The 20865-nt window shown below is 35.2% G+C and overlaps 3 protein-coding genes across 6 annotated transcripts in view; 2 read left to right on the top strand and 1 right to left on the bottom strand.

Moving 5' to 3' along the window:
- The first annotated feature begins 737 nt into the window (after nt 1–737).
- LOC149485536 (uncharacterized) lies at nt 738–5866 on the top strand. Of its 4 annotated transcripts, XM_089698788.1 has the most exons (6): nt 738–878; nt 963–1266; nt 1659–1910; nt 2893–3006; nt 3914–4280; nt 4405–5866. In XM_089698788.1, exons 2-6 carry the CDS (start codon nt 1060–1062, stop codon nt 4656–4658), a joined length of 1194 nt encoding a protein of 397 aa, XP_089554914.1. In that variant the 5' UTR covers nt 738–878; nt 963–1059; the 3' UTR covers nt 4659–5866. The 4 variants fall into 4 exon arrangements, with proteins under 4 accessions (XP_089554914.1, XP_089554915.1, XP_089554913.1 ...); XM_089698789.1 differs by having other exon boundaries at nt 738–1266; nt 1662–1910; XM_089698787.1 differs by having other exon boundaries at nt 738–1266.
- A 5429-nt stretch (nt 5867–11295) lies between these two features.
- Nucleotides 11296–15266, bottom strand: LOC149485535 (uncharacterized). Its single transcript, XM_089698786.1, has 6 exons — nt 14855–15266; nt 14659–14784; nt 14465–14506; nt 14245–14312; nt 13159–13362; nt 11296–12761 (listed from the first exon to the last, which is right to left on the bottom strand). The coding sequence occupies exons 1-6, from the start codon at nt 15192–15194 to the stop codon at nt 12675–12677; spliced, it is 867 nt and encodes a 288-aa protein (XP_089554912.1). The 5' UTR covers nt 15195–15266; the 3' UTR covers nt 11296–12674.
- An 873-nt stretch (nt 15267–16139) lies between these two features.
- Nucleotides 16140–20865, top strand: part of Vps13D (vacuolar protein sorting 13D) — a 74200-nt gene continuing 69474 nt past the window's right edge. The window contains exons 1-7 of the mRNA XM_089698785.1: nt 16140–16471; nt 16651–16841; nt 18470–18649; nt 18863–19108; nt 19535–19702; nt 20077–20230; nt 20670–20851. Of these exons, the coding sequence (XP_089554911.1) occupies nt 16375–16471; nt 16651–16841; nt 18470–18649; nt 18863–19108; nt 19535–19702; nt 20077–20230; nt 20670–20851 (1218 nt within the window). The 5' untranslated portion in view covers nt 16140–16374. The remainder of the gene's footprint in view (nt 16472–16650; nt 16842–18469; nt 18650–18862; nt 19109–19534; nt 19703–20076; nt 20231–20669; nt 20852–20865) is intronic.

Here is a 20865-nt window from a genome sequence, read left to right as displayed (position 1 = left end):
GATCAGTAAAAATTACAATACTTTCGCCTCTATCTATATTTTAAAAAGGGATAATTTGCGCCTTTAATCACTTCATATATTAGCAACATAATAAATTATCTAGTGTATCTATTTTTTTTATACGAATTTATTTAGCTCAGTCGGCCGCGAAAATTTCAATACATATTTTAAATGTTTTTTTTTAAATCGTAAATTTAATCGTAATTTTTAAACAAAGAATATTTTCTTTGTGCGGCAATGCCTGGACGGATAGCCGAAACCGATTGAATATTGAAACTGTAAAGGCGGAGCTGCAAAATGAGCTGTAAATGTAATTTTAAATTATCGTGCAAAGATTTTTATACTTTACAAAATGAAGAGCTATTAAAAGCTGTTTCTTCCAACAGCAAATATAAATGCCAAAAATAAATTTTCTCTATTTAACATTGCTGTTTTAATTATCTCCCGTAAAAAATAACTAAAACTCGTATTTTTGATGCTGTTAACCCTTAAATCAAATACTGGCAACCCTAGGTGCGGTGCGGTCGTGTGGCGAGTCGATCGCACCGCACGAGTACGGTGGTCCGGTCGCACCAGTTCGAACGTCTGTTTATACTTTAAAATACGTATGAAAATTGCTGAACATAAAGTTAAAAACTTAAGCTAGACTTATTTGAACCATTAATTTTCAAGATACATAGTTATTAATATCATTGCAAAAATTTTTGCCCTGGCAAAACAACCACTGCCGTGTGTCATTTCAGTTGAAATTGAAAAAAAGAATTGTGTCAATGTCAAAATATAAAAGCGATCTTTATTTCGGAATTCCGCTTCTAATGAAGAAGCGAAGGATTTAACGTTTACAACGCATATTTTTACTGAAACCTCTATCCAAAAACGTATATAAATCAATTTAAAAATAAAAGTCAATAGCTATTCAGTTAACATAAGTTTTATATAATGTTTATATAATTTTTTCTTAGGGCGTAAGGTGTTCCGTCATTGATATTGATTTGTTTGGGGATCAAGGAAATTATTTTAAAATGTGAAGGAACTGTTTTAAAACCCTGTGGTTTTTTCATGTTATCTGCGTTGTATGGAAAGTATGCGAAGAAAGCTTCATTAGGTAGAAGCAAGAATGCATTCAAGATGAAAACTAAAAGTTTCCTGTTGTTTTCGACATCGGTTTTCGCGATAAGTATATTCCTTATAGTATTTCACTCGCAACCGCCTCAGTCATTCCAAAATATTGTATCACAAACGCACCAACATATTAAGGACTTTCAGGTAATTATATTGTTTTTTATAAAAAATATTTTGTAAAATATTGTAACTTAAAACTGATAGAATTTTAACTAAGCAATGGTATAACTGATATTCCTTCATTCTATATTAAATTTCATGTTATATGCAAAGCAAGAACTAGTATGTTAAATATTAAATAATTTTAAAATATTAATTTTTAAAATGCATTGGGTTTGTTTAAAGACATTACAAATAAAAGATAATTTCATTCTAAGAGTTAAGATGAAGAGGAAAGGTATAACACCAACCAACTACAGGCAAACAATAGTGTATACATAACAGCTTGTTACACACAAGGATAAATATAATAGAGGAAATAAATTACATTGTAGCAAAATATATACACATTTTAATCTGAAAATATCTGAACATAGCAGGTATCTTTGCCTCAGGATCAGCTCCGTGATGTGGAGGAGAGACACCTGGTGCAGGAGGAGCGGTACCTCACGCTGGTGGGGCTATCCGGCCATGTGGAGGCCTGGAAGAACACCACCCTGCCTGCCATTGTGACGCACGCCCGGAACAACGAACATGCTCTAGTGGTGGCCTTCATACGGGCTGCACAGAAGTTGCCATACACCATACTTGTCTATAATATTGGCCTCAAACCATACTCTTTGAATGTGGTAAGTTTTAATAGTGTCATATTATTATATTGATGAATTTGTTATAAGTATTGTTCTTGTTTTTGTTATATAAAGTTCATTCTTTAAAAACGAATTTCCTTCAATGTGTAAAATATCTTCAAAGCTACCCAAATGAATAACTATAACATGATAAAAACTGATAATGTTTCCATTTATTTCTCATCATGTACTTGAGTTGGCTTATATGGTGTAACTTTGTGAACCATATCTTATCTTATTATCTAAAGTTATACATTGGCTTTGAAGTGGGCTCTACTTTGCAAATATGAACATATTCTGAAATTGTAAACTATGTGCTACTACTTGTATAATCCATACTAGCTTTCCGCCCGCGGCTTCGCCCGCGTTTTCCGAAGAAAAACCTGTTCCGTAGGATTTCTGGGATAAAACCTATCCTATGTCCTTTCTCAGGTATCAAAATATATCTATACCAAATTTCATACAAATTGGTTCAGTAGTTCAGGCGTGATTGAGTAACGGACAGAGTTACTTTCGCATTTATAATATTAGTATGGATTGTATGACAACCTATTTTCTATGAATTATTTCAAAATTAACTTAGTTTGAATATCATAGTTGGGTAGATGATTTCTAAACTGCTATATTAAGTTTTATATAAAATTATGTAGAAAATCCATACTAATATTATAAATGCGAAAGTAACTCTGTCTGTCTGTCTGTTACTCAATCACGCCTAAACTAATGAACCGATTTTCATGAAATTTGGTATGGAGATATTTTGATACCCGAGAAAGGACATAGGCTACTTTTTATCCCGGGAAAATGACGTAATCCCGGAAATCCCACGGGATCGGGAACTATGCGGGTTTTTCTTTGACTGCGCGGGCGAAGCCGCGGGCGGAAACCTAGTTATATATAAACTTTGTAGTATTTGCCTTGAAACTTTGTAGTGATACTCATACAGTGTTATGTATTGTAACTGTTTATTTATATATTCCAGGTATCAAACTACTGTAACTCCTCCAAATGTGCAGTGGTGGACTTTGATCTGAACATGTTTCCATCACATGTCGCTGATGAGAGCATCACAGCGTTTCGTCCCCTCATCATTCAGGTGAGATTATATACAGTTATATTGCGATTATAAGCTGTATATAACCATATTACAAATGCTGCCTAATAGGCATTAAATTTACTTCTTAAGAAGGTTGACGATAATCATGTTAAGTTATTAACTAGTAAGTTTTGGTAATCCAATTAGGAACAAATAATTATTATTATCTGCTGAGTCGATTTACATAACTTGTTCTTTGTATTTTAATGTAAATTAGGAATATTTAGGACTAAAATATCACAATATTATGTCTATTACATTTTGTTATTTTTTTTAATAGTTAAGTATGTAAATGGATATGTCATTTTTTGTTCAACTAAGATATTTTTTCTGTCAGTAGTTAGAAGGTTTCCTGTTTGTTCAACTATATTAAAGTATAACATAATTACATAAATAAATAGTTAAGATCCATAAGGAAAAATAGCATGATGTTGCTTATTCCATTATGTTAATTTTTTCTTATTGTAATACAAATAACTAAGGAAGTTATGTCTTACTAAGGGGAAATGTATAGTGACTAGCAAGTTTAACTCAAATGTCGTGAGTCAGCTACAATTAACCTTTGTTACCTTCCTCTAATTATGGCAAGTCTAACACTATTACAGTGATGATTAATTTAAATAATTATACACTCATTTGTATCTTGCTACTGATATGATACCATGAGTCTAAAACAAAATGTAATTAAATTGTTGTAATAAATAATAAGTAGGTTAGTATATCATTTGTGTATGTGAATGTCTACCAGGTGTATCTATTGTTGCTATAATTTTTTTTTAACAATATTATGTCAGTGTGATAATCAATTGAGATATATATTTAATTGAACTTTCTAACACAGCGTTATTTGATCGATTCTCTACGTTTTCTCTGTAACAACACAAATATTATGTATTTTATTTTGCAGCACGCACTGAGCCGCGTGGGTGGAGTCATATACTGCGAGACGACGCAGCGCTGGCGCGGCTCGCCCGCCGCGCTCGCGGACGTGTGGAAGCGCGCGGCCGGCGAGGGGGCGGGGCCTGCTGGCGCTGCGGGGGCGAAGGCTCCGGGGGCGGGGCCTCTGGGCGTGGTCGCGTGGCCGCGGCGCGCCGCCGTCACGTCGCTGACGCACCCGCACATGTTCACGTACTTCCACGCGGACGTGGACGACTTCCTGTTCGTGCAGATGCTGGACACGACGCGGCTCGTGCTGGCGGCGCGGCCCCGCCTCGCGGACGTCATGCGCCCCTGGGTGCAGTGCGCGCTCACTAGCGACTGCATCATGCCCGTTGGTGCGTTACACTCTAATATTGTGCATTTGTTTTTTGAATTATTTGACTGTCTCATCTTTTTAAATTAAATTTTTCATTTTTTCACTCGTTAATAATTGTCATAAACGTTGATTGTCGTTCACAGGCGCGCAGTCGGCCGGGTGCCGGTTCGACAAGAAGCCGCAGTACCGCTACTCGGGCTGCCACGGGCAGGACGCGTCGGCGCTGAGCATCATCCTGGGGCTGCGCAGCGGTTTCGAGGAGGGCGGGTACGCGGCGCGCGGGCCGGCCTGGGGCAGCGCCTCCGCGCGCGCCGCCAGCTCGCTGCTCGCCCAGCTCGAGCGCAACGCCACCACCACGCCCGCCGACGCCGACGAGCGCACCGAGCGCGACGCGTAGCCCCGCCCCCCAGCGATAGCCCCGCCCCGCTAGCCCCGCCCAGTGCGCAGTGACAGTGGGCCGCCCCCACGAGCAGCCGCAACGATGTCTACAAGTCAAGATAGATCAGTCGACTGATGTCAGAGATTCATTTATTTAATACAGAAAAATATTTTTTCTTATCTTTCAATTTAATAGCCCAATAAGAAAATAAGTGATGTCATAAAAAGGGAGACATTTAAAAAGTGATTGAGCATGCGGCGGTGGCACTGCCCGACTCCCACCAGACGACCGTTGGCGAGCACTCATGGTTTACGAACGATATACCGATATGTATTACGACATACAAGTAGTGATTTATATGAATATTCTATTTGAATACTAAGTGTCGAACGATGTCTAGGCTGTTGTGATGTAACCTCAGTTACGTTTTTGTACAAAATTATTGTTAAGTTTATGCCATTGGAATGAATCGAATCACGTTAAATTCCTGATAAATGTTGTGATTTTTTTTTACATTAAACATAAGAACAGGTGTATAGCCTAAAAGAAATAGTCATACTGAGATTCTATACTGTGATAACAAATCACTATTAAGACTCTTTAAATTAAAATATGTACTGCGGTCTGCGATAAGTCAATGACATTATGGCATAATCCTGTTTCTTGGCAACATGCCATGATTTACTCATTTGTTAACTTTATTGTAAATTTTTTATTACACTTTAAATTCAATAATTTAGTTTAATTTAAATCAATATACAAGGTTTTTTATGAATCTATATTTTGTAAATGAAAAGCTGTGAAAAGAAATCGTTTCATTCCAATGCGCACGCGTCGCTGATTGTATGGTTTTTGTAAATATATGATTATGTTATTGTAATAAGCATCACTGCACGATAATGTTGTATTTAACGCAAGCACAAATATGATCTCAAAATTGAAGTTCCGGGAACTTTTGCTAACCTTGTACATTATTTGGTATTCACTTTGTATAGTTCTCTATTCTTATTGATTTTTTATTTTAGTATTAATTTATTTCACTGTGGACATGATTTATACGAGTTTTAAAAGTTATCAATATCGTGATATTCATAATTTTATATGTAAAATGGTAAAAAACTGAGAAAACATAATTAGATCTGACAACCATAAAAAAAATCCGCAGTGAAAGTCAAATTTTATCCTCATAATATAATAAAATTCATAATAAATTATTTTGTATTACATTGTCTCTTTGAATTTATAAGCAATTTCATTTAATTTGTAATTTTATACTTATAGACTACAAGCCCACATATGAAAAAAATATGGGTCAAATGAACCACCACGGGACATATCTAGTACGAAAGAAGAGCAAAAAATAATAAGATTCATCACTATGCCGTCACTTGTAAGCTGTCCAACTGAGTGCAGATGAGAATTGAAAAGTACAGGTAGACTCGGTAAATTTTGGTCATATATTTTTGTACGGCATTCTTAACCGTCGATAGATCCATTAAAAATAATAAGAAACCGCTCAGTGCCGTACAAAAATGTGGGTCCACCAAGTCGGAATTTTAATTTAATTTCCGAGAGTTACCGGGGGTAAATTTGGTCATTTGACCATGTACGGCATCTGTGTCATACTATTGCTATACTGCTTTTAATCCATTATTCCGCAACGCCGTACAAAAATCATGGGGACAAGGGGAAAAAATCGAGAGTTGTAATCCCCTCTCTTTCCCCACTTCAGGGGGTCATTTGACACAACACGAAATAAATTTATTTTTAAAGTATTTTATGCATAGATAATATTTTTTCATGTGCCGTACATTTTCATTGGTTCAAGGGGGAAAAATCTGAAAAAGAAAAAATCCATATAACGAAATGTTTGCTTTATATTTTGATAATAAAATATAAATATACATTAATATTAAGAAGCTCGAGGTGGTTAATTATCACCTTGGAAAGTCGGAGTCAAGTGGAATGGACTCCGTTAAATTGATGAACTAATAAAAAAGCTATGAACGAAAAGATGTGAATTATATGCAATCAGCCCATGAATACAGGTAAAGTCACAAGCAAATACTAGTAATATATACATATTCAAAATGTACAAGTAAAGCGCTTTCAAATGATACCAAACACGGCATATTTATCTTAACTTTATTTTTTTACTCTGTATGTTTTGTCCGCTAGAGGGCGCCACATTAGATTTTGTGAAACCCCATATAGCCTTTAGCTAGCTGATCGCTGGTTATCCAGTGAACAATTCAGACGCTTCTAATGATATGTCATTTGTCGAATTCTGATAAGTAGTTTAGAAGTTACGAGGGAATAGATGAACATACATACATGACCTGTCAAAACCATAACCCTCCTTTTGCTTTGACGTAGTTGGGTAAAAATATGTTAATGCCGTACTGTATCAAATGGCCATAAAGCACCCTTAAAATTGTAGCTTTCGTCGCTTTCATCAGCCTAAAAGATGTGGTCTGCACAAAAATGTACGGCATCGTTTTTTCCTAATTTATCTATGTTAATACTATTTAAAACAACGAATAAAGTGTAGAAAACTATTATATTTCATTAATCTACGATGTTTAAACTTTAACAAAATTTCTGGTTTTGCATTTCTCTATAACTTTTTTTAGAACGGTTTCTTTTGAACGGCAATACTATACAACAATTGAATTTTACAATATCATGTTAAAAAAAAAGTTCCCGTACAGGGTCAAATGACCTTACTGCTCTTTATATCAAGAATTCGATGAAATTAAGATGATTATTGGTATACATTTAAAAGAACAATTATTTTTTGACGGCATTGCTTTTAATAGTACTTTTGAGTGCTAGATAATGTTTTGGAACCGAAGCCGTACTTAGTCAAATGACCCCCTGGAGTGGGGAAAGAGAGGGGATTGCTACTCTCGATTTTTTCCCCTTGTCCCCATGATTTTTGTACGGCGTTGCGGAATAATGGATTAAAAGCAGTATAGCAATAGTATGACACAGATGCCGTACATGGTCAAATGACCAAATTTACCCCCGGTAACTCTCGGAAATGAAATTAAAATTTCGACTTGGTGGACCCACATTTTTGTACGGCACTGAGCGGTTTCTTATTATTTTTAATGGATCTATCGATGGTTAAGAATGCCGTACAAAAATATATGACCAAAATTTACCGAGTCTACCTGTACTTTTCAATTCTCATCTGCACTCAGTTGGACAGCTTACAAGTGACGGCATAGTGATAAATCTTATTATTTTTTGCTCTTCTTGCGTTCTAGATATGACCCCTGGTGGTTCATTTGACCCATATTTTTTACATATGCGGGCTTGTAGTCTATTACCTCTTTTATACATATTGAAGTTTTACAACGCTTTTTTATTATATGGTATGAGGACCATTTTTTGTTAATTTTTTATTCACGCAATTTTACTAAGGCCCTGCGCAGACGGCACACTTTTTGTGCGATCGAGTCTGCGGCGCACAAAAAGTCTGCATGGCGCGCAAAAAGTCGGTCGCGGATTTTTCACAGACTCAACGCACACGACGCACATCTTCGATCATTTTGTCGGCAGAGCTGTAGGGACGTAGACGCTATGGAAATCGTGTAAAGTGTGCGCCGTCTGCGTTAGCGCGCGTTGAAGCAAACGTTCAATTCTTTTCACACACTTTTGTGCGGAGCGGCGCGGTGCGGTCTGCCCGAATTACACGGATTTTTTGTGCGCCGGACTTTTTGCGCGTCGTGTGCGTTACTGCATATAATCTCATAGGTTCTATTTTCACAGACTAAAAAGTGCGTCACGGATAGTCTGTCGTCTGCGCATGGCCTAAATGTCATAATTATTTGCTTTTCGATTATCATACGTATTTATAACCACGTAGAATCTATTTTTGTGTATATTATCGTAATAGACTTTAATGTGAATCATTAAAGCAATAGTAGAATGGTATTTAATTTTAAAAACGGCATAGTGTCAGAAGTTATGTGTAAAATAACACCAAATTACAAACTGAATTAAGTCACTTCTCATTAATTGAACTTTTTCCAACACCTAATACAAACCAAACTATATATTGTAGGTATAGTCTATACCGCAAATATTATGACCATTCGTGTCATTTTATACATTCAGCTTATGCTATTCCTTAATGACATTATTTATCCATATAGCATGAAGATTATCGAAATTTAATCATTTGCGTAAAGATAATTTCAATGATACAAACAAAATGTATCCAAGTACAATTTAAGTGAGATTTTGTCTATACAACAATTATTTATTTGATATTTAGGTATTGCCGTCGTAAAAATTTGAAAATAGTAATAGTACATAGTAGAAATCTAATGTATTAATACTTTTTTTGCGAAAATAAACAATATTTAATGTTTTTCCAAAATGGTAGCTGACATATTCAGTATTAATAGTCTTCAACAGAAAAACAGTATAATTCGTACTAGACATACATAGATAAGTTCCGTAGAATCAATAGTTTTTATATGTTTTATATACTTATTAAAGTTATATTTTATGCGCTTGCATGTCTGTGAAGATTTGAGTGACATGAATCGGCAATAATAATAATCCTTACATTATAGAACTTACCTAGCGTAGCAATGATCCAAAATTCTCATAGATCTTAAATTTCATTCATTAATTTATTATTAGTTAATCATAATACATTATTGATTAAAAGTGGTAAAATAGCGCCAGGGCTCCGTTATACACAAGCTATCCGTCGTGGATCATCCTTGATGTTGCGTATTCAATTTTGTTTTCAAAAATTATTGATTTTATACTATAGGTATTGTAATTAATTATACATATAAAATACTGTTGGCGCAGTTAATTAAGAATTCCCCGTTTCGAGTGATTAAGCATTTGCTGTAAATGAGAGCGAGTGTCGGCCTCCTATCGCTTCTGTAACGCTGCGCTATTGTATATTGTCGAACGCGAACTAGTCTTTTCATACTTTATTGTTATATAATAATAAATGCGCTTGTCCTAAGGTCCAATAATTTTAGTATATTTTAATGTTGTTTCTTGTGCAATATTAATTTAATTTAAAAATGTAAATTTGTTCGATATTAAGATTTGCAAAAGACGAATTATTATTTGTTTTCTGATAACAATATTGTGTATACTTAGGAATCTGACTGCTAGAAACTTGTAAGACATGTCTCCAGAATGTATCGCTTTATATTATCCCACCCGCGCATTGATGTTGTAATTGTTTCGTCAATTAAGATAATATAAGGATTGGACTGTAATATTGTCGCTCCAATAGACAAGATATATGTAGGATAAACAAGCGAATGCATAATAAATTGCGGCACACCATTTCAACATCTTTGTAATGAATACAAAAGTTGAAGAAATTTTCAGTACATACCTTCAATTAGAAGATATAAGATGTTTTCAAACTCTTATTAGCCATTATGTGTTAAAAGTCTTGATACTAGTTTTATCAGAATTGAGTTTTGTCACATAGTCCGCTCATAAGCATTACATATCGTACAGTTTTTTACTTGTATTTAAAGCTTCGCACATATTTATTGAATATTCCAATATCATTGAATAAATGAGTATTGAAAAGACCTTTGTTTTATTTAATTTTGCCTTTTTTATTATATAATCCTGGAGATCGACTCGCCGTTTAGTTAATATTGTTCTTGTTTGTGGTAAATCGCGAGAAATACTATTTTTGCTGAATAGTCAGTTGAAATATTTACATAAGAAAATTGATCATGCTGGATAAAACAACTATTTTTAAACTAAAAAATTAAAATGTGGGAAATAGTATATCTAAAATTGGAAAATTATTAATCCGTGTAATATATAAGCATGTTCATATCAATAATATTATTTTTGCTCTGTACACGATGCAAATGAAATAAAAACGCATGAGAGACATGGAAATCTAAATAATGCGCAACTAAATTAATTTTGAGTCCCTGTGATTCAAAGATAAAGATTTTACATTTATCTCTAAATGGATCGCCTGCTTGGGTAAGTGCCTGTGGTTAAACTTAAATCGTGAGCGTAGAACTAAAAGGTTCTGAGTGAAATTACAGTTCTACAGAAGGCTAATAGACCAGAAGGCTTACCCTCGAGTTTAATTCCGAAGCCTTCACAAATGATAAAAAAAAATCACAATAGGATGAAACATGGATGAAACCCATTAGAAAAGGAGGGGAAAATGAATAGCACATCTAAATAATATGTAGCTATATGTAGTAATTAATAATATCAATTTATTTTTTACTTTTCCGTTTTTGAAGTCGGTTTTTTTAACAGTTATTTTTTTGTTTAAAAAAAATTATCAACCCGATCTATAACCAACTAATGGTCCGATCTGTAATCGTTATTCAAAACAAATGTGCCATTGATTTTTTGGAATACATACTTGAACACTTCTGTAGACTTCATTTTAGATCAAGGTAAATATAGAGGACTGAATAGGGAAGTCAAAGAAAAGAAATATTTAATATTTACAACATTTAATAAATTTGTATTCTAAATAATAAAATTTGTAATTGTAACGTATAATAACAGTCAATACACGATTATTAAATAAAATTAGCTTAGATTAAGGATTGCTTCATTCTATAAATATAGTGTTATAAATTGTAGAACCCTGACTAGTCGCTACGTACGTACCTAAAGGCTGGTTCACACTTTGATTAGTGCGAGTGCAGGTGATTAGTGACTAGGTGTGGACAGCGACTGTTTAGTGCAAGTGATTAGTAGGCTGTGTAATAAAGTGAATAGAAGCGTGTTCTATTTTTTTGCGAGTGGACTGCGAGTAGCCACGTCCCGCGCGCCCTCCCTTCCCCCTCACTCGCAGTGTGCCTGCCTAAACACGTCTGGACAGGAGTGTTTAGTGTTTAGTGTTTAGCGTAGTGTGTAGCGTCGCGAATTGGACACTACTCGCACTACTCACCTGCACTCGCACTAATCACCTGCACTCGCAGTGAATTGGACACTACTCGCACTACACACCTGCACTCGCACTAATCACCTGCACTCACACTAATCAAAGTGTAAACCAGCCATAAGTTCAATTACGATATCAAATTGATTTTAAATTGTGTCGTCTAAAATTTAGAGAGAAATGGCAAGTGCTGTTTATTAGGCTTCTTTAATGCCTAGTAATACACAATATAGTAACATTACATCTAAGTTAAATTGTAAACAATCTCACTCATTGGACAGTAAGCCTTTGAAAGTGTAGTAAATGCATTCAATGCTGTACATTTAAATTACCAAAGCAAAATTATTTCTTAAATTATAATAAGGGATGGGATATTTGCTTAGGCCACACAACTATGGGGTCAGTAATTGCTTTGTCAGACAGAACGCGTTTTAAACGCGCGTCAGAGCGCTAAACTGTCGCCACAAGCCGCGCTATGACGATTTATTTTACGCGTTAACATAACGCCAGTTTAGCGCTCTAATAAGTGCTGAGTACGCTTTCTGTTTAACAAAGCCATAAGAATATACACTAACACACACTGAATAGGCACAGAGGAAAAGCCACACAAAATATATAATATAATATCATATGAGTAATCTTAATAATAAATATATCGTTAATAAATCTATACATAAAGTAATTCGATTTATCGGAAGCATTTATATTTCGCGTCGCTAAGGAACATTACATAATATACAATGACTTAATAAGCTACATTGACTACCTAATTCCATGATTAATGGCAATAAAACAAGAATATTGCAATACATCTTTTTAAAAGAATTTAATAAGGGATTATAATAAATATATTTTTTTATTAATGGCAGCATTAATTGAATATGGATAATCTTTGCAAATTCTGAAAATTCCCTAAGAATGAATTTGAACGTCAATATTTAGTTATAATATGTACTGTATTACTGTACTAATAAAATAGATTTTATAGCACTATAAAAACTCCTAATAGGATTTCTTATAATTAGGAATTCAGTGCAAGTTTGGTTCTAATCACAGTGAGAAGAATAAATTTTCCGTTAAGACTATTTAGTCGCGAACAGTGATATGTTTTAAGTCTCCGGTTTTTTCTCGTCATCCTTAAAGAGTAATGGAATCATTCCCAGAAAACAACCAAGAGTGATGCCCAGAACGCGACCCTGTAAGAAATTGAAAAAGTTTACACTTACTTAAACATGAGTTTTATAATTATTAATTATATTAAGTATTGTATCTGCATAAGTGTGTATGAACACTGTGTAATCTTGGCACCAGATTAAAAAAAACCGGCCAGGTGCGACCGGAAGGCGCACAGAGGACTTCGAATAAACCTATTTTAATATGTTATAACATTAAAATTATGAATAATAGGCAATTTTTCTTTTTTCTGTGCCGTTATAGTAGCTTTATTATATTATATCAGTCAGTTCAGTTCTTCTCCATAGATACTGCTTTCCGAATCAGTGGTAAATGTAAAAAAAAATGTTATGACGATTCAAAAGTGTATCTTTTATAGTCTAATCAAATAAAATAAATAAATGTTTGAGTGTATCTCACCACGTTGGCGAAGCGGCGGCTGACGGGCATGTCGAGCTGCACGGGCGACAGCGCGGGCGCGCCGAGCCCCACGAGCGCGGCGGCGCGCTCCACGTAGTAGGACGAGCCGATGCCGATCACGTCGCTGAACGTGTTGCCCAGCGCCGCCGCCGCCATCGTCGACAGCGTTATGTACGCGCTCATGCTGCTCTCTATGCGGTCACCCTACAAATATACCATAGAAATTATTTTTTGAACAACTTTGTATCAAGCGATTTTAAATATCACATTTGCATATTATAAGTTGTTTTTTTTTAACTTCCAATAATCCTTAATTAAGCTTGCAAAAATTTATATATAAAAATTTGATTCATTTTTTTGTCAATCCACTACTATAATATCAAAATCTATCAAATGAACACAAAAAACGTGATTTTTTTAATAGTTGGGTGCCAAGGTCTCATAACCAACATTCATTCATAACAAGATATTTTTACTGTTACTTTACTAGTCCATTTTGCAACTAAATACCATATTAATTGTAATCATTAACACAATCTTAGCCAAATACATAACTCAAACATTGATTCAAACCAACATCATTCAAAAAAATTTTGTAGAGTCACACATTATTATCCACATTATCAAATGTTGTTTATTTACCTTTGGTGTAAGTGTAGAAGCTGTGTTATCTCTACAATAAGCACTGTCTTAAGATAATAATTACTTTTATCTTAATGTTGATACTTACAAATCCATCTATATATATAAAACTCAAAAGTGACTGATATAGTGATCTATCAACGCACAGCCCAAACCACTGGACGTATCGGGCTGAAATTTGGCATGCAGGTAGATGTTAAGATGTAGACATCTGCTAAGAAAGGATTTCCCGAAATTCTTGCGGGAACGGGCAAAAACTTATTTACTTATATAAATGAGAAAGAATCTGGTTTGGTATCTGTATTTAGCTGTGAATATGAATATAGCTGAACCACAGCTCAATACAATTTGGAACAAATAGTTTAACACTAATTGGCTATTTTTTAGGCGATAAAAGTTTTAGCTCACAGATTTGAAATAAATATTAATAAAGTATTTACTTACAGCAATTATCATGATGAAATTATCCAGAAATCCAAACCCTATGAATGGTATTGAATTTGCAAGTGATACTGGAAAAAGAAATGAAAAAAACTTATTAATGCAAGACGGAAAGTTATCAAAAACTAAATATGTATAAATCAAGATAAGTTTTATCAATTACAAATTTTAAAAATTATACAATAATTTATTATGATTATAATTCTTTAAAATTCTAACTTACAATGCAATAGTTCCCTGGTTGATGGTTTTGGCACTGTAGCAGCTGAAAATTTTTATTAAATTAATACTAGCCAATATAAGTAAATAATTAAGACAATATAAGTCATTCTGCTATTTATGGACACAATCTATGACATCATCAGTAAGCAAATCCTATAGTTAAGCATTGAATAATAATAAGCAGAAAACACATACCATATTTTTTCTTAAGCCAATCCTCAGGAACAGGGCAGTAAGTGCCTGTAGGATCCACATCCCCAAGGGTTTGAACCTTACTGGGCCTCCCCAACTTTGTTCTCCATCTCTGGGCAGCTAATTTGTCTACAACATGCTTTAGATATTAGTTGAGAATTATTAACCTTCATTATTTTTTGTTAATTAAATAAATTACCTTCGAATTCTTCTTTAATTCTATTCGATTCGTATTCTTGTAGGGCGTTGAATAGTATTTTTCTCTCATCCTCTTTTAAATGTAGTACCAGTTCTGTCGCGTGCGCTTTTGTTAGTGGTCCTGATAGCTGGGGTGGGTCTTCAAAATCCTTAGAGGTAGGTCCTAAACCCAAGTTTCGTACATTTTTAGCTAAAGGAGTGAAACTTTTAGCGTTAAAACACCCCACAACAGCACTGTAACTGTGTCGAATTTGTGGTTTGAAGATAGTACTTTCAGTACCAATATTAAAACTAAGGATAGACGATCCACTTATTCGTTTTATTATTTTCATAGATTTCATTTTTAAAATACTTTACATGAATTATTTATTTAGTATTCTAAAATAAATTCGACGCTGATCGACAGTTTTGACTTTTGATGGGGTTTTGACACAGGGGTTTTGACTTTTGATTGGTACAAATCTGACACTTGAAAGTGACGTTTGATCTGACATAATATGAGGTAGGTAGGTATATAGTAACCCCGTTTTCCAATTACAGAGCATAATGCGACTCAGTGCCGCACAATGCCGAATTATGCTGATGCTTAAAGCATCTACAGACGCTCCGATTTGGTTGGTGCCAACCATATTGGAACCGACATGGCAACCATTCCAACATTGCTACAGATTGTCCGACGGTTGGCCTTCCAGCTGTCAGTTGACCATAGAGTAATATGTCAGTTGACCATAGTACGAAGAGAATGGGCTAAATTCTACTATAGAAATAGAGAAAATTACAGTCATATGCGGCTCTTATAACTTATTTTTTAAGGTTTTTAATGTAGCTGCACTGTCATTTTTTTTAATACTTCTAACATAATAAAATACGCTTGATTTCTGGCATCTCTATTTGCGTAATCTTTGTTACTTAAGTCCCATAAACAGGGAAAGTCTTTATATAGTCCAGTAATTTTATTAATATGTCACGTTCGGTGACCGTAAATCCCTCGGCGTTCATGTTGACGTCCTACACCGGCGGCGTTGGGAATGTGAATGAGCCAATTACCTATATTACTCTATGGAATGAGCCGATTTGGTCGGAACAAAGCTTCCAAACGTTCCAATTTGGTTGGATCGGATAGGAAGTTGGTTTGGTCGGTATTGCTGGCGCATCCGACCACGTCAAACCAATATTAATAATAATTATGTCGGACCGACCGCTCTCTACACTTTCCGATTTGGTCGTGGTCGGATGGTTGGCACCAACCGAATCGGAGCGTCTGTAGATGCTATTATGGTTGATTTGAGTTTGACAAATCACAAATGTCACTTATGAAATAATAAAAATGTTTCCAAAATATAGAGTACAAGTTCGGGATTAATATTTACGTTTAATATTGTTAGCGGTTTTATTATTTTCCCACTGTCTATATCAGTATAATTTAAAGAATAGATGTGTAGTCGCTCCTATAACTTATTGTAATCTTATGAGAGTGATCTTATTTTTATGAAAGTGCTATTGGAAATTTAACAATGCACAATGTTGGAAGGCTTAGTGGCTTGGGTGTTAAACAATTATCTTGGAAAATATGTAGAAAACTTAAATACCGATCAGCTCAGTGTGGCACTTCTTTCTGGTAAGTTAAAAGAATGTAAACAAACCTCACAATACAAACAGGAAACATCTGTTTCCTTACCAGTTAAATAATATATTCTTTTTATTTCACAAAATAATCAATCGGAAGATTGTATTATGCAATACTTAAAGTTTTATACTTTGAAAACAGCAACAAAAAAATATTTATTGATGTTCCAGGTAAGGTTGAATTAGAAAATCTTCCATTAAAGAAAGATGCATTACGGCATTTGGGATTGCCAGTGGAGATCAAAGCTGGCTTCATTGGGAAGGTGCAGCTCCAAGTGCCAGTCCGGCAAATCCGTTCAGTGCCTTGGCTCATTGCTATTGAGAAGCTGTACCTTGTCGCAGCTCCTGTTAATCTGGATGAGGTTTGTTGCATTTCATTATTTGGATGTGTTCCAAAATTGTAAAATAATGAAGATGGATATAGAAGTGCTATAGCTGCCAATATTGATGATGCATGTGGGATTAAAGGAATGTCAAATGTGGTGTTTAAAACATAGTCCTTAATATGTCATGGACATAAAATAGGTACAAAATATACTATATATTTACTATCTTAATACTATTATAAAGGCGAAAGTTTGTATGGATGTATGGATGTATGGATGTATGGATGTTTGTTACTCTTTCACGTAAAAACTACTGAACCGATTACAATGAAATTTAGCACACATATAGAGGGTAACTTGGATTAACACATAGGATAGGTTTTATCCCGGAAATCCCACGGGAACGGGAACTATGCGGGTTTTCCTTTGAAAATGCGGGCGAAGCCGCGGGCGGAAATCTAGTATATTTATAAAGTCTATAAATAAAGATTTGAATAAACATCTGATCAGTTAAATATTTGTGCCAATTTATTATCATTAATTGGTTTTTAATATTTGAATAACAATATACATGGTATATACTTTTTCAATTAATTTAGTGTCAATGTAATTTACTACTATACTATAAATGCTCTAATTTGTTTATAAATATTAAGTTTGATTCAGTTTATTTCACCTTTATACAATGATAAAAATAAAAATATGAAATAATTTTGGTAACAATGTTCTGAGTTGGTAATAACCTTCACCTTTGTCACAAAGATAAGATAATCAACTATAAGGATTTTATTATGAGTGATGAATATGACATATCAATGTTTACATTTTGTACCAAATATATCGGAAATGATAGAGAACAGTTCTAGAATTTGACACCTATGTTTTAATTGTGTGAATATATTACAAGAATTCAAATAATAAGTCAAAATTGTAGTAGATTTATCTCAGTGGCTACTGAACAGAATACACTACTTACTACCAGGCAACTATCCCTACTAATTAATATTATAAAAGCAAAAGTAACTCTGTCTGTCTGTCTGTTACGCTTTCCCGCTTAAACCTTTCAACTGATTTTGATGAAATTAGGCACAGACAATCTTTAGACTCTGAAAAAGAACATAGGCTATCTTTTATCAAAACATCACGCGGGAGAAGCTGCGGGTGGAAGCTAGTGGGGGAATATTTAAATAGAAAAATAACTTGTACAAGGTGTGGAATAATAATTTAAATTACAGTTATTAGCAAAGTGACTTTCTCTCTATTGATTATCTATTGCAATTGAAAAAGTAAAAAATCAACCGGAATTATCTTTAGAATATCTACTGACCTGAATTCTTTGGAACACTAATAGGCTTACAATAATTATTCTATGTCAATGCTCTCATGGTCCACAGTTTTAACTGCATAGGTGAAGAAGTATAAGTATTCTTGTATAGGCTAAAGTATTAACATTGTAGAAGAAATGCGCATGAAAGGCATAAGAACTCATTTTAAATAGTAGGATAAAGTACTATTTTTTGCAAGATTACGACCTGCGATTTTGCCCACATTTATGAAAAAAATATAACTACATCTGAATCGTCATCATAGGGTCAGACCGACAAACAGCCAGTAACAACTTTCATATTATGTAGTCATAAATTTATATTTCACTATATTTTTAGTGGGATGGTGCAGTGGAAGCTACCATAGCACATGAGCAAAAGGTATCAATCCTCGATGCGCTAGAAGCTCAGTGGCGGGCGGAACACGAGGCGAGTGACGCGGGATACTACGCAACGTCCTACTCATCATGGCTCAACTACGGAACTGGCTTGCTAGCCAATATTGTGGAGAATCTGCAGGTAAATATTTCAAAGGTCTGGGTCAAATATTTGTTGACCGAAAATATTCAATGGCGGGGTGCGATTTAAAACGTCTTTGGCCTTTTCTATGGCGAGATTTCATTATGCAACTAAATAAATACCTTTGATTTAAAATCGTTGTATTGTCGTATCTTCAAAATGTAACGTCACATCTTAGTTATAATAATTCCAATAAACTAATAAAATTTCCAGTTGAAAATAAACGACGTGCACATCCGCTACGAGGACGCGCTGACGAGCGGCGGGCGCGCGTTCGCGTGCGGCTTCGCGGCCGAGTCGCTGGCGGCGGAGTCGTGCGACGCGGGCTGGCGGCGCGGCTTCACGCCGCTCGACGACCCCTGCTCCTTCAAGCTGCTCGAGCTCGTCAACCTGGCGGTCTACTGGGATCCCATGCCGGTGGCCGCTATGATGGCGGATTGCACTATGTCTGAGCTATCGGTTAGTAGATTTTAAAACAGAGTAATAGAGATATTTATTTTGTAAAGTATCACTTTTCATATTCAATAAAAATAAAAATGAAATAAAATTTTCTTTTTCAAGATTCAGGTACAGCATTATGTTCAGACCCTGATCTTGACAATGAAAATTAGTAGTGAAACAATGTTTGATTTTTGTACAAATTTCTGTTTACAAAAAGTGCAAAGGACATAGTGTTCTTGTGACATGCTTTATTTTTAACTATGTTTGCCTGATCTTATTCTAACATAGAATACTGAAGGTGTATCTTTAATGTGTAATTTTGCAGTGACCAAATAAAAAATATTTTTTAAATTAAATCTTCTTGTTACCATTTATCCATTTATAAAATTGCAAAAAGAAACATTTTTTTGTATGAATATTATGATATCTGCATGTGTGGTGCAGGAGCGCATGTGCAGCACGTGGGTGAGCGCGCACCAGTTCGTGGTGCGGCCGGCGGGCGGGTCGGCGCGCGTGCGCCGCGAGCGCTGCGAGCAGCCGCTACGGGACCGCGCGCGGCCGCGACTAGCGTGCCACTTGACGCTCGATGCAGTGCTGTTGAGGCTTACATCGGTATATAAAACTTATTTTTTCGTTCAAGTTGTATTCTAACAGTTAATAAAGTTATTTTTTTTTTACTAAATTTTCATACAAAGTAAAAAAAAAATTATAATTTTTTGTTGATTTTTAATTGTTTCATTATATTATTTAATCCTGACGTTTCGAACACTTTCACACAATCGAAGTATTTTATTCAATTTTTTGCAAAAAACATGAAAATTTAAAAATATAAATGTAACAATACTGTTTCTTATAAAAATTGTAATTTCCAAGTTAGCAACAATTATGCGGTCTTAATTCATTTTATATACTATAAAATGTCTTTAAAATTACTAAACTTATTTTATCTGGTATACCACCCACACACAAACAATACGTGTGTACAGCGTCAGTACAGCGAGATGTGCGGGTGTGTGCGCGGGCTGGAGCGCGTGGCGAGGCTGCGCGAGGCGCGCGCGAGCCGCCCGCTCGTGCCGCTCGCGGCGCATGCAAGGTTGTGGTGGCTCTACGCGCTCAAAGCGCATCTGCCGCATCATACGTGTAAGAAATATCTATTTTTTGAAGAGAAAACTTCTTTAGCGGCGTTGAGCACTTTTTCTGTAATGGGTATAAAATCTTAAACTCGCGTCAGGCCACGTGACCTGATCGAAAAAGCGTAAGACAGATGGATATCAAACATGCTCAACGTTAATAATCAAGTTTTCACTTCTGCCGGCACTCCCGGAGTGCAACCCGTCTTTTTTTTTATATTGTTTTTTTGATTATAAAATTGGATTACGATTGTCGTGCACCTAAAAAAATGAACTTTATCTAGTGCCATATTTTTTAATTTAATAATTTTTCATATTTTGCTACGATTTTTGCGCACGTAACAAAGTTAACTTTATAATTTTATATTATACAGCATGACACCTTGAATTTATTGGTCCTTCGAGTCACATTTCCTTTTCACTAATGTTTAAATTTGAAAATGTTTTAGGGATGGATCCCAAACCAACTTGGGAGTCGTGTTTAGAGCAAGCTCGTAAGACGCGGCGTTACGTGGAGATTTGCCTCAGTATATTGTGCAACCCGGCCGCCACGCTGCCGCCGGAGGATAAACAGGCCAAAGATGACTTTGAGTGGGCCAACCCGCTGTCCGTACTTAAATTATGCAGAGAGGTAATTTATTATCT

The sequence above is a fragment of the Colias philodice genome, chromosome 9, assembly GCF_061535455.1.
Source record: "Colias philodice isolate Cphi_HAF_F1 chromosome 9, ilColPhil1 Martin Lab GWU primary, whole genome shotgun sequence".
NCBI classification, from domain to species: Eukaryota; Metazoa; Arthropoda; class Insecta; order Lepidoptera; family Pieridae; genus Colias; species Colias philodice.
This window is presented reverse-complemented; position numbering and strand designations above follow the sequence as displayed.

What these genes read in the sequence shown, in the direction of transcription:
- LOC149485536 (XM_089698788.1), top strand. Translation starts at nt 1,060, where the DNA reads ATGTTATCTGCGTTGTATGGAAAGTATGCGAAGAAAGCTTCATTAGGT. An exon ending in AACCATACTCTTTGAATGTG is followed by an intron (nt 1,911 to 2,892) that starts GTAAGTTTTAAT and finishes TATATATTCCAG; the next exon opens with GTATCAAACTACTGTAACTC. An exon ending in TTCGTCCCCTCATCATTCAG is followed by an intron (nt 3,007 to 3,913) that starts GTGAGATTATAT and finishes TTTATTTTGCAG; the next exon opens with CACGCACTGAGCCGCGTGGG.
- LOC149485535 (XM_089698786.1), bottom strand. Translation starts at nt 15,194, where the DNA reads ATGAAATCTATGAAAATAATAAAACGAATAAGTGGATCGTCTATCCTT. An exon ending in AACCAGGGAACTATTGCATT is followed by an intron (nt 14,313 to 14,464) that starts GTAAGTTAGAAT and finishes TTCTTTTTCCAG; the next exon opens with TATCACTTGCAAATTCAATA. An exon ending in ATTTCATCATGATAATTGCT is followed by an intron (nt 13,363 to 14,244) that starts GTAAGTAAATAC and finishes GTATATTTGTAG; the next exon opens with GGTGACCGCATAGAGAGCAG.